Below are 16,875 nucleotides of genomic sequence, written 5' to 3'. Positions count from 1 at the left end.
AAATCTTGAAAATGAAAGAAAACGACTCGATGTCAGGAAGTCTCGTGTTCCGTATTCCTTTTCTCTCGTCTTCGTTCCATCTAGCTAGTTCGTCTTTAGGTCCAGGTGGCTCGGTACAACGGCTCTTAGCAAGCTACCCGGAGCCCGAGAATGTGAGAGGTGGGAGTATAACAACAAAACCCGAGCCGATAATCTCGGAACTTCCCAGCTGTCCTTACCAATAAAGCTTCTAAAACATAGTCACACTCTAGTCACCTCTATTCTCAGCCTTCGTTGGCAATTGATTTTTTTTTTTTTTTTTTGGGGGGGGGGGGGGGGGTTTGTGGGGCATTACGCTCGGCGATTTTCGGCGTTTCCTCAGGTTCTCTCTGGGCTCAACCCCTTAACCACACCCCCCGCCTACTTCTTATCGTATTCTTCTCCGGTACGGGGCATCAATTGTTACCACTTCACCGTAACTTCTGAATCTTCTCCCTCTTGCGCTCTACACCATCGCCTCCAATTTTCTCTACCGCCGTCAAATATGGGGTTTCGTTTGCTCGCCCGACCTGTCCTGCGCCGTCACGGGCATCGTCGAGGAGGATGCAGGCGATGGCTATTGACTCGACCACAGTTTCAGTGGGACGATCCCCTTGATTTTCAGAGTCTCCTGACAGACGAAGAGAGCGCCGTACAAAGAACCGCCCGCTTATACTGCCAGGAAAAGCTCCTCCCCCGAGTCATCGATGCTTACCGGAACGAACACTATGACAGGAATATCCTGAAGGAAATGGGCGATCTGGGTCTACTAGGTGCCACCATCGAAGGCTACGGATGCCCTGGAGTCAGTAGCGTTGCCTCTGGACTCGTAACGCGCGAGGTTGAGAGGATTGATTCAGGTTACCGCTCTGCAATGTCCGTCCAGAGCTCACTCGTCATGGGCCCTATCGCTGAGCATGGCTCCGAAGAGCAGAAGGAGAGATGGCTTCCCAGACTCGCACGAGGGGAGCTCGTTGGCTGCTTCGGTCTGACCGAACCTAACCATGGCTCCGACCCGGGGTCGATGGAGACTACCGCAAGAGAACATCCAAGCAAGGCCGGCTGCTATCTACTTTCGGGAAGCAAGACATGGATCACCAATTCTCCAATCGCCGACTTGCTCGTGGTCTGGGCTAAACTCAACGGCAAGATCCGCGGCTTCGTGGTCGAGAGAGATCAATGCCAGCCGGGGACGCTCGAAACACCCGCTATCAAGAATAAGAACGGCCTTCGGGCTTCGATCACCGGTATGATTCATCTGGATAACTGCGTGGTGCCTGCCGAAAACATGCTCCCCAACATTGAGGGCTTGAAGGGTCCCTTCAGCTGCCTGAACTCTGCGCGTTACGGGATTGCATGGGGCGTGATTGGGGCTTTGGAGGATGCCCTTGAAAGGAGTCGGGCGTATGCGCTCGAGCGCAAGCAGTTTAAGTATCCGCTAGCCAAATATCAGCTCATACAAAAGAAGCTTGCCGACGCCTCAACCGATGCTGCATTTGGACTCTTGGCAGCCTATCAGGTCGGACGTTTGAAGGATGAGGGACGAGCCGCGCCGGAGATGATATCCATGATCAAGCGCCAGAATTGCGACCGTGCCTTGGCCAACTCGCGTGTGTTGCAGGAAGTTTTTGGCGGAAATGCCGTCAGCGACGAATATCATATTGGCCGTCACGTTGCAAATCTATTTGTCACGCAGACCTACGAGGGCCAAAGCGATATCCATACCTTAATCCTCGGCCGAGCTATTACAGGGATTCAGGGCTTTTTCTAGCGAGACTGTTTCCTTATCCGAGAAAATACAAGTAGGGGGAGAGTTGGTTGTTTCGCTTAAAATATTAAACAAGTAGAATAGAAATAAACAAATCGCGAGTTATATACGCAATCAGGATTTCACGGCATTTAGATCGAAGTTCAAGACAACCAAGTGATTTTCAGTCCTGACAGCTATTAATGTGCTAATACAACTTTCCACTTCAAGCAGACAGCATCTCATACTGGATCGTGCTGTTAGGCGACGCATTCATACATCGATCGACGTGAAATCACCGAGGTGGTTGGACACTGTTTGCAAAGCGTTGCAATGCCATTACTGCGAAGCTAAACGAATGGCGAGCTGGACTGCTTCAGTGAAGTCGGCGACCGAATGAATATCCAGACCGCATTGCGCAAGCTTTATAACAACGGCAACTAGATCAGTCTCTTGGATCGAGGCGAGATAATGATAAAAGGCCCGGGGGCTTACCATGGCCTGACCCTTGTCAGCACTAGTTCCTTGCAGTCGCACGACGAGTGGCACACGGAGGGGGCCGAGCTCTCTTGCCGCACTAATTATCGAGGTAGCGACCATATCTCCGTGGATGATACCTATGTTTGACCTTGTTAGCATATCCTTCTCGTCAATGTTAAGTTTTTATTGGAGCAATCAGCATGATACCTCCGTAGATGTTAATGAACACGACCTTGACGCGTTCATCCTCCAAAACAATTCGAAAAGCGTCTGTCATTGTCTCTTTTGTAGCTTTGCCGCCCGCGTCAAGAAAGTTAGAGCATTTGCCTCCGTGATAGTCTATGGCATCCATGGTCGCCATTGCCAGGCCCGCACCGTTTACGATATTGCCGATATTCCCGTCCAACCTGACGTAAGAAAAGCCTAGTCTCGCTGCCTCTATTTCCCTTGCGTCCCGGTCCGCCTGCTCCTCCAGAGCGAACAGCTCTGGCTGCCGAAACCGGGCCGCATTGTCGAAGTTGAACTTGGCATCCAGGCAAATAAGGTCTCCTGATGCGGTGGCAACTAGCGGATTGATCTCGAGCAGCGTCGCATCGTGAGACTTAAAGAGCTCGTACAAGGTCGTTAGTAGCTCATGAATTTTGTCCTTTTGGACACCGCTAGCTAGGCCAAACAGCCGCGCGACCTCCGAGGACGCTGCCTCGTTAATTCCCTCAGTGTAGTTGAGCGGTACTCGAACAACGCTAGTTGGGTCAGTTTTGACCGCTGTTTCGATGTCCATGCCGCCGCTCCGCGAAGCAACAATGGCGGGACAACGCCGGTCACGGTCGACGCAGATGGAAAGATAGAACTCCTTGTTGTATGGGATCTTCTCTGTCACGTATAACTTATGGACAGGCAAACCACTGTCTTTGGTCTGCTTTGTCCGCAGATAGTGCCCAAGCATCTGAGTTGAAATAGCAGAAGCTTCGTCGAGGCTGACGCGCTGCATCAGAATGATTTTAAATTCATAACCCACCGGGTTGCGACGCTGAACACTTACGATTCGACGATCTGGACTCCACCCTTCAGTCCCGTGTCAAAGACACCTTTGCCCCGGCCACCTGCCAGTACCTGCGCCTTTATCACGGACGGTAAACCTTTTTGAGGGAGGAAAGTCAACGAGTGGATAGTCGCAACGACGGACAAGCAAACAGCAGCATCACTCACCTATTTTCTCACAAACACCTGGAACTTCCTTAGGGTCCATTATGACTTCTCCGCGAGGCACTGCTATACCTGCCTGATATCTCAGTGGTTAGCCATAGTCAAAGCCCTGTTCGAACTTTTTCTTTCACATACTCCCCTAAGTAGACGTTGCGCTTGGTACTCATGAATGCTTAAGTACCTCTTCTGATTGGGACATGATTTATATGTCGCCCGTACTCCAACAAGAAAACCAGTTTTTCTCATCGATGGAGAGGCTGCTAGCTTCACAATGCAAGCCATCCTGGATGGGTGTTGTAATGACGCAGCCCTATTTTGGACGACAGGAATCAACTGGCCTTAGGAGGAAAGTACAAAAGGACGAAAGAATGGATAAGGTGAAAAGTTCTCAAGTCTCATTCATAAAGGAGAGCAAGATGTCTTTTCTTTCACCTTGTGCGCCTCGTGCGCCTCATCATGGTGATTCGGCGATTTTCGGCGATTTTCGGCGTTTCGATGGGCATGCAGAAGACATCTCGGCGTCATCTACTTCTAGTCCTGCATTCATATTCTGCGTTGAATCCGGCGTTGATAGAAATCGAAAACGGCCTCGAGGTGAATCAAGCAGCAGGTGAAGGGAACATTTATCATGGCTTTCCAAGCTGCGAGACGAGCTTCGGCTGCCGCCCTGCGTTGCACCCATTCTCAACACCATCGATTCTTTCACCTTACGTCCGCCAAGTTCCAGGGACTTCTAATTGATGAAACCACCAGAGTGCTGTACCAAGGCTTCACCGGTCGAGCCGTTAGTTTCCCCCAGTGCCACTTTGACATTGCCACTCACCCAGAGAGCTCACTGCCGTTCACCAGGCTACCAACAATGCAAAAGATGCTATAGCACACGGAACCCAGGTTGTCGGTGGTGTAACCCCCGGCAAAGGAGGCCGCAGTCACCTTGGACTACCGGTATTTAACAAAGTATCTGAGGTATACCGTGTTCTGCCTTTAGCCAGTCCGCTTTCCGCCCTCACGAGATAGTAACTGGAGACACCCTAGGCAGTTAAGGCACTGAAGCCCGACGCCTCATTTGTCCACGTACCTGCATCCGCTGCAGCTCGTGCGATTGAGGAGGCCATCGAGGCTGAGATCCCTCTAATTGTGTCCATCGCGGAGCACATCCCCGTTCACGACATGCTCAGGGTCCAGCAGGTTTTGCGCACACAGAGTACGTCTCGGCTGGTCGGCCCAAACTCACCGGGTATGATTGCACCTGGAAAGTGCCGGATTGGCATCATACCGAACGAACAATGTATGCCGGGAAGCGTCGGTATCATCTCAAGGAGTGGTACCATGATCTACGAAGCAGTTGGCGCAACGGGCAGGGCAGGTCTTGGCCAGAGCATGGTGATCGGTCTAGGCGGAGATACGATGCCAGGGACAACGATGAAGGAGGCGCTGGAGACTCTCATACAGCATAACGAAAGCCGAGGCATCGTTCTGATTGGAGAGGTTGGCGGATTATTTGAGATCGAAGCTGCAGATGCCATCAAGCGCTACAGACAGTCCTCGAGCAACCCCAAGCCCATCATCGCAATCGTTTCGGGACGGACTGTGCCCCCTGGAAAAGTTATGGGCCACGCTGGAGCATTACTATCGCCGGGGGAGCAAGGCGCAGAAGCCAAGGCACGAGCGCTTCAGGAGGCCGGAGTACTCGTAGTACCGCACCTGGGGATGCTAGAGAGTACACTCCATACTTGTTTCCCATTAGATCGTTGAGCTTCAAAACGCAGGCAAAATAATCGCATATCGCCCACGTCTGAGCTGTGGATGATGAGGTCTTTCAAACGGGATGTGCGTATGTCTAGTGTGCAATGGCATCGTGTGAGTAAATTATTATACCATATGTCCCCTGTGAAGTGAACAGTACATCGCAGCAATAGGGTGGCTATTTGTTTTGCGAGGTAGTTGCCCGCTGTTGACTAGTAGTCCTTATCCAAGACACGTAGCTTTCGTTGCGAAAATATGAACTTCAATTAATTTGGATACATGGTCAAGTCCGATCAATCATATGAAGGCTCCTGAGAATGTCCACGAGTCCATTAATTCGTTCCAATACTGGTTAAGGTCTAGTTGCCATTGGTGCAGGGCAGAATAGCCCTCTATTTCGTCTGTCAGTTCATCGAGGAAGTCATTCCGCGGAGCATGGGGCGTCTCGGGTGCTGACGGGGCCATCTCGTTGGTCATGTTGCCGGCCGCGCGTTGCTCATCGGGGAAGTTTGCGGATGTGTCAGCTGAGGCCGGACAGCACATGTCCCAGACACGGCACAAGCCAGAGGAACCCAATTCGTGGAAGAGAGGCCTCATGGTGACGGTCATGGGCGCCGGAGCTGAGTGCAGCCTTGGCTGGGCTTCTGCAGAGCGCTTGGCGGCCAGAAGAGGGTTCAGTAAACCTTTAGCTGACCCCCATTTCTTAGAGAGCCGCCACAGCACTTCGTAGATGCTGGTGAAGTCTTGCATTGCAGACTCGGCGAGTGAAGCGTATTTGAGGGCCGGGAGGAGCGACAGAGCGGCCGTAAGCAAATAAAATGCGAAAATCGGACCCAATCGTCGAATGTCAGCGTGCTCCGTAAACTCAGAATGTATCCCAGCGATGAACGATGCTGCCACCATAGACGCGGTTGCAGGCGCTTTGGAGCCATCAGAGCTGGAAAGGATAATGAGGACAACAAAGTAAACCACATGAAGCTGCCGCGAACCAACATCGTACACATTCCGCACCTTGGTATCCTTTTCGAGGACCAGGCGCAAGTCTGACGAGAGTTCGCGAGTCCATCTGTAGAGAAGAGCCTCGTAAATTTCCTTCTTCGCCAGCGACAGCCATCCACGTCGACGGTCCTGAACTACGTCTCCGAGTATTTGGCAGATCTCGACATATGCCACAAAGAGCCGGGCTTGGGCATCTGGCCTTGGGAAATCGGCAATTGAGGGAGGAAGGACGTCACTGTCTTCGAGATTGATCGTCCGAGGACGTCCGACACCGACGGATATAAGGATATCCCTGCACTGCAGAAAGCCTCAGCAATTGCAAAAACATGGAGCGAGAGGGAGCAACCGCACCACGAGGGACCACCAGATTCTCCGTCTCAACGCGCTTGACGGCCCCTTCTTAGGTTCTTTGTGGAGGCCGATCTGGTAGGCGAGACCCACGGCAATGTGCACCCAGAAACCGCTGTTACTGTGTGACACCTGCTCTGGGCCTGTTGGTGACCACCACTGCAGAACAATGGCCGCCACTACAGACATGAGCGGCCTAGGCTCGTGCTGATGAAAGAAGAGAACCTTGGCCTTTCGGAAGAAGTCTCCAGATGCGGCCGTGGCCTCCTCGGTCGCGACTCGACTTCCGGCCAGGAACACAGCTTGCAAGAGTAGGGGGGACGTCGGGCGGCCGGCCGTGTCGCCCAGCCAGGCCGCATCCACGACTGGAGTCCACGGCCAGCAAGATTCCATGAAATGATCAACCAACTCTCTTCTTGTTGTTGGCTCGGGCAGGTCCAAGGCCTTGTGCATGGTAAGCACCTGGGAGTCAAGGAGGGGGAAGCTAGAAGGAGTGTCGTGCTGTTCATGGTTCCCCCTCACGAGAGACTCATCAAAAGTCACATTGCCGAGCACTTCGGTACGACCGACGTAGGCCTGTTCTGGTTCATTAATCTCTGGAGGACTGACTTGCTGACTCTCCTGGTCTTGCGATGGATAACTTGGCTGTGGGGAGTCGTCCAGATTGCTCAACGCCAGCCCGGTTTCATGGCGATTCAGATTTGCAGGTGATACAAATCGGCTGCTCACATCATGTGGGAAATAGTGCCTCCTTCTTCTTCGATGCGGTCTGTTTAAGGTCAGTCTCGTTGAGAGTCCACTTGGACACGCCAGTATCCGGAGGAGGTCCTTTACCTGCAGGCATATCCGGCAATTCGGCAATTAGTACACGGGAAACCTGTTGATTGGAGGTCGCATTTGACCTAGAGACAAGTCAGAAATTCTCGAAGTTGAAAGGGGCCACCTGTCTCTAAACCTTTCTCTCGTGGCAAGCCGAGCACGCCATAAAGAATCATATACGGACCCGCAGATATAGAGGCTGTGAAACCGAGTAGGAAGCACTCCGCGAAGGGGGCGTTGTTCCGATCCGGGCCAGATAAGGGGGCGGGAGGTCCGATGACAATCAGCACTTCGGATGTGCAACTTGGTAAGTGAGAAGAGCACCAGGCAGGTCCTATTATTATTATGCCTATGAGGGGAGATTACAATATCACGTGATTAAAAAATCACTGTCTCTCCGCCGGGCTAGTGGCACACTTGACGGGTAGTCCTCGAGGCTACCTTTTCAGAACTTCTTCTCGCGTGCCCACCAGACGTTTTTTTTTACACTTTATAGACATAGCAACTATAGGAGGTGCAGCCTAAAAGATTACTTCCCACTCGACCCAGGTCTCATCTAGGAGTCACTACTCCTTCAATTAGCGACACTGAACTGAAAGCTCCTAAAACCTACTTTTAGTGTGACGGAGCCGGGCAACACAACCCAACGCCCGCCGTATGCTGCCTACTCTATAACAAAAGGGGGAAACATATGAAAATGGTCCAATTGTCGTAAAGTGGAGTAAATACTCTTTTAGTCGATAGAGAAAGGACTGATCAGTAGGACTCTGCAATATCAGATTTCATAACGAGAAGAAATGTGGAGGTGAAAAAAAGAGTCTTATATTGTAGCTAATATCGAATGAGACTTTCTTGAACGAAAAAAAATAACTGGCGTAGCTACTGTCATCGGATATAAGGAATCAAAGTTAGAAACATAGAAGTATAAGTCGCAGGACCTCTGATCTTAAGGGCACGAACCCAATGCAAGGATCCCTATAGTCTATATCTCTAATATGTCCCTATTTCTATCATGAACACTTTTACGTGAACGCCAGTCCTCATCTCGCCATCACACTTCAGCAACGCCAGAAGTTACAGTGGTAAAATTGCCCATCGCCACAATCAAAGTAATACCCAAAGGATGATAGCTCCTACCCGAATAAATAGATAGAAAATATAACCCTTCCTCACTATCGAGATAGATAAATGCAGCCCTGACCGCAACATCACACGTACAAAAAGAAAGGAGAAGTTGGTAGCCAATGCCTAACTACTAGAACCCCCCGAAAGCTCCTACAAAGACCAGCAAGAACTCACAGACTCTGGATTGGTTGATCAGAGGGAAACAATGGTGAAAACATACACAAAGGCGACTGAGGAATAGACACGCAAAACGGGATTCGGCAGGGGCTTGGGTGACACCAAGCGAACAGGAGAAGGAAAAAAAAATGTAACAATAACAAAAAGTGAAATAAAAAGGCAGACCGGAGACTAGATCCCCGTTTCCTGGGGTTAGAACTAACGGCGACAGAAGCGGATCAGAATAGACCGCGAAGACTGACACAAGGAACACATCTTGACAGCATGCTAAAGTAATTTTGCGAATGCACGAGCGACTAGTACGAAAGAAACTGGTAGGGCGGAGGACGGTTCGGAGTCACTGTTGCAGAGCACTTGTTTGTTGCTGTTCGGCGATGACCCACGGCGGTGTGTGGGGTGCGCTGTCCGCGTTTGGGCTTGCTGCGCCGAGGAGAATGAGGTCCACCGAACTAAGAAAATGTTTGTGGTCGACGATATCCCTATTAGTAGCGTTAGCATGGACATTTTCTGGATCTTGGGGGAACATATTGTGCAAAGGCTCACCATGATTCGAACTCTTCGGAGCTTCGAAGGAAGTTGTCCAAGTGCTCCAACCGACGAATCCCTTCAGAATGGTGACCAAATCGGATAAATTGTATGGAAAGGTCGAATCTCAACTTTTTCCAATCTTTTAAACGCTTGATCGCATCAATGATTGGCTTTTCCGACCCGCAACGAGCGGACTGTCCTTCGTGCCAATCGTCGTTCCAATCTCCGTCCGTCATCACCAACAGCGTTGTGGGCTTGAACCTCCACTTGGACGGCATAATACGGTCCAGGACGACAGAGAGAGCCTTTTCCATAATGCATCTATCTGGGCCACCGCCACTGCTTAATTTGTCACGTACGACCTCGTCCAGTTTTTTAAGTCCCATCCCGAGTGGTCTAAACGGCTTAATTCGCCTGTGAGGGTCCGATGTCAAATAGGCCTCGAGACCGTTCGGGTCCGTTTCCTTGGTAAGCAGCAACAAACTTCCCAACGTAATCACCATGTCCTTGTGATGTTGCTCCATATGTGACGAGTCATCAATCAACAAGACGACCTCGCGTTTTCCGAGGTGCTTCCGGATTTCCCTAGAGACATCCCAATCCGAGATATCTCTGCCTTGCTGCTTTGCCTCGTGTATGTGCTGAACGGTAGACTTGTCCAGCGGCTGCATGGGAATGGGAGGTTGGGCCGTGTGCGAACTAGGCAGAGTTGAACCGGATCGGGTTGAACGGGAGCTGTTGTGAGGATGCCAGGTTTTTGTGGAAGTTGAGTGGCTTGTCTCCTCTCGAGTCCGTTCGGGTGGGTTAGGCTGGGTAGCGTGGTAACCGTATTTCCTCCTCATATCCCGGCTCGTCTGGTGGCTTTCTTGGAGTTCCTCTTCCTGCCACGCAGTCTCAGCCTGTATGGGGTGTGTTCGCGATACTTCCCGAGGTGCCAGGTCTCGCGGTCGATTGGCTGAAGTCATGGACTGCTGGCGTGAATTCAGCAGCTCGGGGCTTCGGGCCAGAGCACCGTCATAGCGTCGCGGAGATACGGAAGAAGAGTGAACCTGGTAAGTATTGGGTTTCTCAGCGAAACGGACGGGCGACGCGCTAGATAGCGCTACCGGGCGTCCTCGTCCTGGAGAAGTTTCCATCATCACCATTCCCGGGTCACCTGAAGCTCTTTGACTGATATAGAACGGGTTTTCAGTATTTCCCGTAGTATCCAGGTGTTGGTGAGTCGACCTCTCAAAATTGGGCTGTTGTTGATGTGAGTAACTAGAGCCCCAGGTTGCTCTCTGGTTTGAGGTTCTGGAAACGGGTGAGGGGAAAGGTAGAGACTGAGAACGAGATGGCGGTGTTCGCGGCGTGGGTCCCTCGAGGTGTTTCTGGAACAGTTCGTTCACCTTTCGAGGGAGATTTTGGCGGTCCTCGGACTTTACTAGAACGCACTCCTCCAGCACTAACTTGGCACACTCGGCCGCATGAGCGTAGCGCGGCAGTGCTTGAATCGCATCGTCGTGCCACTTCCTCACGCATTCGAGGACTTCGAAGCCGTCGTGAAAAGCATATTCATAGCCTGCAGGGTCGGCCTTACGTTGGCGCGATTGAAGTTCACTTTTGCGGTCTTCGCGGTACTCTTGGCGGCCCTTGTTACCAAATGCTGCCCAGATGAGACAATCGCTAATCACTGCTCCAAGCTCGAATATTTGCCATATGGTAGATTGTAGGTGGCGGGATACGCCATCCACTGCATTGAAACCGGATCTTTCCGGAGCGCCTTATCGAGGGTGTTAGTCCAGTGCATATATTCGCATCAGCGCTATAAAGGTTTACATTGTCCATAGCGTGGAGGGCGGCTCACTGTATATTCGGCTTCCATCTTCGTAATGGTAACTCCCGTCTTCACCATCACCATCGTCGACCACAGCTGCGCACTCGAAATCTGTGAGCTTTAGGGTAATGGTCCCATCCGAATGGCCGAAAACTAGGATATTGGAAGGCTGGATATCTCTGTGGACTCTATCATACTGTTAGAATGAGCAACGCAATATGCCAGGAACATGGACAGGATTCGGGGTCGAAGACCAGGAGAACCCACATCTGGTGATTACCATCCTGCAACCTCTGGAGGGCGGAAAAAAGCTCGAAGAGCTGCAGAAAAAAATTGCTGAGTGTATTCTGGTTCCAATGGGGGGGATCCTCCAAATGAGGGACTTTCTGGAAGTAGTCGAGCAAGCTGCCTTTGTCGGCGCATTCAAGTGCAATGTGGTACTGCCCACCATGAATAAAGCTGCCGTAGTAACGAACTATATTCGGATGAGGATTTCTTGAACTCTGGAGCGAGTAGTGTATGCCGGCCTCCTTCCTGGCTCGGTCTTCCAACTGACCATCAAAAACCTTGAACGCAAGCTGGATTTGTAGGATTAGTTGGCTGCAAACGCACTGCGAAGGAGCTAACTAACCTTTGTAGACTTGTGGCCAGCGCCATCTTCATCCAAATTTTCGTCCCAATCAGCGAGGTAGACTCTCTTCAGTGGTGTACAAGTATTTTGTAGTGGACCCGGCCACTTCCGGATGGGCAGGATTTGACGGTCCATTAACGGGCGCCGGTGTGGTGTACCAGGGAAGTAGGTGCCATTATTCCCCCGCAAACTGAGCGGGCAGAAGAGCCACTGGTTTTTGCTAAACTGCTTGAAAACGGGTTTAGTCATGCCCGTGATTGAGGCATCTTCCTTCAGGGGGAGGTGACGGCTAAATATCTCTTCCGGGAGGAACAATTCGAGAGCGTGTATCTCCTGGATGTAAACCAGTGTTGAGAAGATGAGAAGCAGCTCAGACTGAACCTTCTTCGGGGGGATATTAATCGTAGGACGCGCCCGATCGAGTACGTCTTGAATTTTCCGGACAGTCCAAAAGCGTTTCTGATCGGAGAGTCGAACGTAGCGTGCTGCCTTCCCATTGCCATCAACACCCTCTTGACTATTTTCAAGGACGAACCGCTCGAATTCTGGGCAGTAGCCCGACTCGAGCCTACCAGACATTGAGGCTTGATACGTTGGATGTCCGTCAGACACGGGCCGAGATCGACTTTGTGTGTAAAGCCAGACTGAAGAAGGTACGGGAGCACAAAATGACAGAGGAAGGATTGGGGCGCAGTTTCAGTATTTCACTCAGTAATGGCAAGTAGTGGCGACTAAACGACTCATATGTAGGCAGGCAACTTTTCCGTGGTTCCTGATTAAGCGGTCCACCTGTAGGCTTCAGTTTCACGTACAGGGCAAGCGATTTGCTTTTATAGATGCGTCAGACGATTCCCAGGGCGACAAACGAAGGGCGAAGGCGGCAAAGAGGCAGCAGCAGCCTAGTTGACGGATCGCTTCGACTTTACAGAGACCAAAGGCCAAGCGGGGTATTTGATGAGAGACATCGCCAGGCTGGTTCGCGAACCACTCCCGTGTGTGATTGTGTGATATCTGGACGAATGAGATGGAATTCCAGGACACCCTCAACCTAGCACCACTAGGAATACATTTATGGCGCTGTGTACTTGAGAAATGGAACCATGGCTGCTCCATTTGCATCATGCCTTGAGAGCCCATGAGCCAAATTCCATCCACGCCGCTGTTTCCTCTATACCCCTTGACTATGCAGTACGGTCTTTGGATGAAGTCGTACCTCAGCCACACAAGCAACACCATAAATACGAACCAAAACTTGCAAAGATACATCGAAAGAAGTGCTACTTCTTCGGAATCAAGACACGACTGAAGCCCAATCACAAGAAAGAGGGACCCCTCACTCGTGACGGTTCAATTTTCAGCCCTAGCAATACTGTATGTTATTATGTACCTCACCAACGCGGATACTGCGTGCTCCGCCTCGTTTGACCACACTTGAGGTACAAGAAAGCGCCACACCTGCTGTTGGGAGGAAAAATATTGGGTCGCGGTCCTTCAAAACAAAAAAGTGAGGCGGTCCATTTTCTTGCTAACCGTCAGTGGTTTGGCGAAGCACAGGACAGGCGTCTTCAGGCGTCAATTCCGCCTACTCCCGTCGATGTGCCTTGGAAGCCAAGAGCAGGTACCTTTTAATGTTAGCCCGTGGATACTAATGGTCACTTCGAGTTTTACGAAAGAAACCCAAGAAACCCAATTCCATCTTCCCCGTCCGCGTGATCGAAACCAGAAAGAAAGAAAGAAAAAGACGTGAGGGATTCCTGTATTAGGTTGTTATTATTATCTCCGATCACAATGTCTTCCCCCTCCCCATGCGTGCTGCATTATCATCAAATCCATTCCTACACCACGAATTCACCATTCGGCTGCTTCCTTTTGCCCCTCCGGCGCATGTACCAAAGGCCTAGCAATATTAGCACCCCTATAACGATAACACAAACCCCTGAAAACACAGCCGCTGTCTTTCGAATTGGAAATCCACCCTCGATGAATTTTGCTTCGACCTTCTCCCAGTCGAAAATGCCGCTTTGGGTGAGGCTCTGGCTCTTGTCAGTACAGCCGGCAAAGGCGGTAAGCAATGTCAGCAGGATGCCTACAACTATGAATGTGCCTGGAAGGAATATCAAGGTAATGACAGTAAACTGCTGCATCGACCATGTGTCCTTGGCAGTTCGGGCTGCCAGCTCCTTCATTTGCTCCGTCGTCCCGTTTGTTTGCATTGCCATCTCCTTCATCTGTTTCGCAGTTTCGCTGGCGTGATTTGAGTATATTCTGGTCATTTCGAAGACTTGATATTGCTGGACCGCCATGTACTATATAACCATGAGGAAGGTGAGTGAGTGTTTATTACTTGCAACTGTGGATATAATCCGTTACACCTACCATTTCTTTTCCGCTTCGTGCTAGACCTTCCAGCTGTTCTAGTTGCTGTTCTCGCCTCTCCATATTCGCCTCGATGCTGCTGAGATAATTGACAAAAGAGGTGATACTCTCGCGGGCTCGATCCCGGACGGCGTCAGGGAATGATGGGATTTCCACTATCCTCAAGTAGTGCTTCTTTAAAGAACGGACAACAGCAGCGTTGTCCCTTGTCGCGACGATGGCTTCCTGGAGCCTTGACTGTAGGTGGTGGATTCGTTGCTGATCATTTATAGTGCAGTTGTCAAGAGCGGTGAGTTTCTCCTCTGTGGATCTGTTGATTCTAGTAGCTTGAACTTCGTCCTGTATTACCTCCGCAACGGGAGGGATCGCCACGTGGGTTTCTATACTTGATGGCATGCGGCTGCTGTTGCCAGTGGTTCTGCCGAAGCTCCAGGATTTTCTGAACGTGCCGATCCTGGTAGGACCCGTTCGCGCGGACACGGCTGTTGTCTGCCGACTCAGTGCCGCGGTAGGGGTTGGTGGGAGAGATGTGCCTGCACCTTTTTTGATGCCGTCCTTAATATCGTCTGGGAGCGTTGAGAAAGAAGGCCGAGCATCCAGATTGATCTCAGAGGCGTTTTCGATGATTTGCCTAAGACGAGCTTCGATATCACACGTGTACCAATGCCAGTCTGCATCGCACCACTCAATCGCGATCCGGTGAACCTGCAACGAGGCTGGGAGGGCCTCTTCTGCGTTGCATAGAGATTCGGGGTCGAGATAGTTTCGACGTTTTGGACTTATTCTCTGGGGGTTTAGAATGTCGTCCATCGCTGCTTTAAACTGGCCGTTACCTTTAGCTGAAACCCATAAGGCCCGGCCAGTTTCTACGTCGAGAACGTGATGAAGTCCCAGTTGCCTCACACCCCATGCCCAGTCGGGAGTGGACGTCGAGCGCTCTACTCCACGCAGGATGTACGACAACCGGATCTCACGTCCACTTCTGCCGAGAGAAGGAATACTGAAGATGTCCTGGGGTGGAACGGAGATTGTCTCGTCAAAGCTAAACATGGCAATTGACCAACCCAGGGGTCTAGCTGATAAATCTGATCGGAATGCAAAAAGGGTATCCAAAAATATGGGCTGGAGCTGGTGGTGTGATGCAAGAGCGGTCGCCATCTCCCTTGTACAGCCCAAGGGACTGCGCGATGACTTCGCCTGGATGGACCTGGAGATGGCCGTTAGCATACGCGAGTGAATGACAGTTGGTGAAGAGTGCCCGTTGAAGATATTAATGGTTGTACACTAGTCCCTTAATCGTATTTATTTTACCCCAACTTACACGTAGCGGAATTTCGGGTCTTTGGGCCTCGAGTCTAGGTGCTCTCGTAACTGCACTAGATTTTGGGTTGAAATGCAATCACAACTCCCTGTTCAGAGTTAGATACAGGCAGAAAGGCATACAAGAAAGTAATAGAGGGATGGGTACCTTGAAGGGGGCTGAAAACATCGAAAAATTCAACATTATTTTTTGGCCCAATCTTTTCGAAAAGCCTAGACCGGGCCTTCTGGTTCGTATTATCAACACCACTAAGAATGTCCAGCGTGCGAAGATAGCCAGACAGTCTGTGTCGGGAATATGGTGAGCTAATCAAATTCTCGGGATACGCCGCATTATTGAGGCTGCTCTCCCGGAGCTCATCAAGGGCATCTATTTTCATCGTGTGCTGGCAGGTACATCTACTCAGGAGAGGGGCGTCTTGTGGCTCTGCCGAGCATGCAGAATGCTTGCAGCGATGGCAAGTAGAGGAAAGATCAAGAGTGTCGCACCCTGTTATATAGAAAACATGAAGCGCATTGTTATTGTGTTTCCCCCAAATATACGTCCCACTTCAAGGCGGACTGCACGCCTCAAATCTACATAGTACTACAGAAGATGCTAATGGTGGGAGGGCAGTGTGCGACATTGTGTAAAACTCTCCTCAACGATAGAATATGCCTTGACGACGAATGGGTCCGACAATGCCCAGATTCCATTCACTTCTCTTCTGTTTCCGATTATGGGCTTCTGAGCTCTTCGATTTCGTCCAGCTCGCCCTAGTACTCCCCTGAGAAGTTAGCGATCAAATGCCAACCTCCTCCGGGAGCGGTCACAACCCCCGATTAGGGAAAAGGGCCTACCGGGGTCAGGTCTCGGGGCAAGTGGGCGGTGTAGTTTGTATCGGATTGCTAAGCCCCCGTTAACTTGCGGAGCAGCGCCTTTGGGCTAAAAAGCACTCCACTTACGCTCACTTGGATATCGAAATCATCAAAGAGCCCCCAGAGGAAGTTTTGGAGATCGTCTTTACGAAGTCGATAATTGCTGATAATCGCAAGCACCATGATTCCAAATTTACTGGTCAGATTTTTCGGTAGTGTAATTGTAAAAAAAAAATATAAAAGGGTAGAAGCGAGGCATTGTTAAGGCTTCACCGCTTTCCCCCGTGACAGGAGGACAGCAAGGCTTTTAAAGATACCTAACCTACAATTCTGTTATGCGACTTGTCATACCAAAAAGGCAATACGGGACGAATGCCAGAGGCGATTTTGCTACGAATCCGGTCCAGCTGAAGGGAAAGACAGGACCGGGAATGAATTTTAGCTCGTCTTATTGGACCCTGTTGCTCTTGGGAAATGCTGGGAGGAGGGGATTACAGTTTGAAGGCGCAGTTTCTTAACATTTAACCGTCCCTCAACTGCGCAGTCGTAAAACACTCAGCGACCCTTCTTGTGAGGGATTGTTAGGGATATATGGGATGGGAGCCTCATTCACTAAGAAGACGAAAGCAGCAACAGATCCGCTCGAGGCATCTTCCAGCTGCCGTACGATGCCGTCATAAG

At 50.8% G+C, this 16,875-nt stretch overlaps 4 protein-coding genes and 2 pseudogenes across 4 annotated transcripts; 2 read left to right on the top strand and 4 right to left on the bottom strand.

Annotated features, from left to right (window-relative positions):
* Positions 1–523: 523 nt before the first annotated feature.
* SAPIO_CDS6895 lies at positions 524–1,789 on the top strand (annotated as a pseudogene; the record flags this gene model as incomplete).
* A 315-nt stretch (positions 1,790–2,104) lies between these two features.
* SAPIO_CDS6894 (uncharacterized protein) lies at positions 2,105–3,494 on the bottom strand (the record flags this gene model as incomplete). The annotated part of the gene is made up of 5 exons (XM_016788874.1): positions 2,105–2,188; positions 2,261–2,382; positions 2,453–3,222; positions 3,288–3,384; positions 3,455–3,494. The coding sequence occupies 5 exons, from the start codon at positions 3,492–3,494 to the stop codon at positions 2,105–2,107; spliced, it is 1,113 nt and encodes a 370-aa protein (XP_016641511.1).
* A 585-nt stretch (positions 3,495–4,079) lies between these two features.
* SAPIO_CDS6893 (putative succinyl-CoA ligase [ADP-forming] subunit alpha, mitochondrial) lies at positions 4,080–5,206 on the top strand (the record flags this gene model as incomplete). Its single annotated transcript, XM_016788873.1, has 3 exons — positions 4,080–4,235; positions 4,301–4,396; positions 4,487–5,206. 3 exons carry the CDS (start codon positions 4,080–4,082, stop codon positions 5,204–5,206), a joined length of 972 nt encoding a protein of 323 aa, XP_016641510.1.
* Positions 5,207–5,494: 288 nt separating this feature from the next.
* On the bottom strand, positions 5,495–7,388 carry SAPIO_CDS6892 (uncharacterized protein; the record flags this gene model as incomplete). Its single annotated transcript, XM_016788872.1, has 4 exons — positions 5,495–6,493; positions 6,548–7,211; positions 7,274–7,313; positions 7,379–7,388. 4 exons carry the CDS (start codon positions 7,386–7,388, stop codon positions 5,495–5,497), a joined length of 1,713 nt encoding a protein of 570 aa, XP_016641509.1.
* A 1,614-nt stretch (positions 7,389–9,002) lies between these two features.
* On the bottom strand, positions 9,003–12,219 carry SAPIO_CDS6891 (uncharacterized protein; the record flags this gene model as incomplete). Its single annotated transcript, XM_016788871.1, has 5 exons — positions 9,003–9,144; positions 9,209–10,955; positions 11,040–11,195; positions 11,566–11,587; positions 11,641–12,219. 5 exons carry the CDS (start codon positions 12,217–12,219, stop codon positions 9,003–9,005), a joined length of 2,646 nt encoding a protein of 881 aa, XP_016641508.1.
* Positions 12,220–13,980: 1,761 nt separating this feature from the next.
* Positions 13,981–15,066, bottom strand: SAPIO_CDS6890 (annotated as a pseudogene; the record flags this gene model as incomplete).
* Between the last annotated feature and the right edge of the window lie 1,809 nt (positions 15,067–16,875).

Source organism: Scedosporium apiospermum (assembly GCF_000732125.1).
Source record: "Scedosporium apiospermum strain IHEM 14462 chromosome Unknown SEQ_SAPIO_0108, whole genome shotgun sequence".
Taxonomy (NCBI): domain Eukaryota; kingdom Fungi; phylum Ascomycota; class Sordariomycetes; order Microascales; family Microascaceae; genus Scedosporium; species Scedosporium apiospermum.
This window is presented reverse-complemented; position numbering and strand designations above follow the sequence as displayed.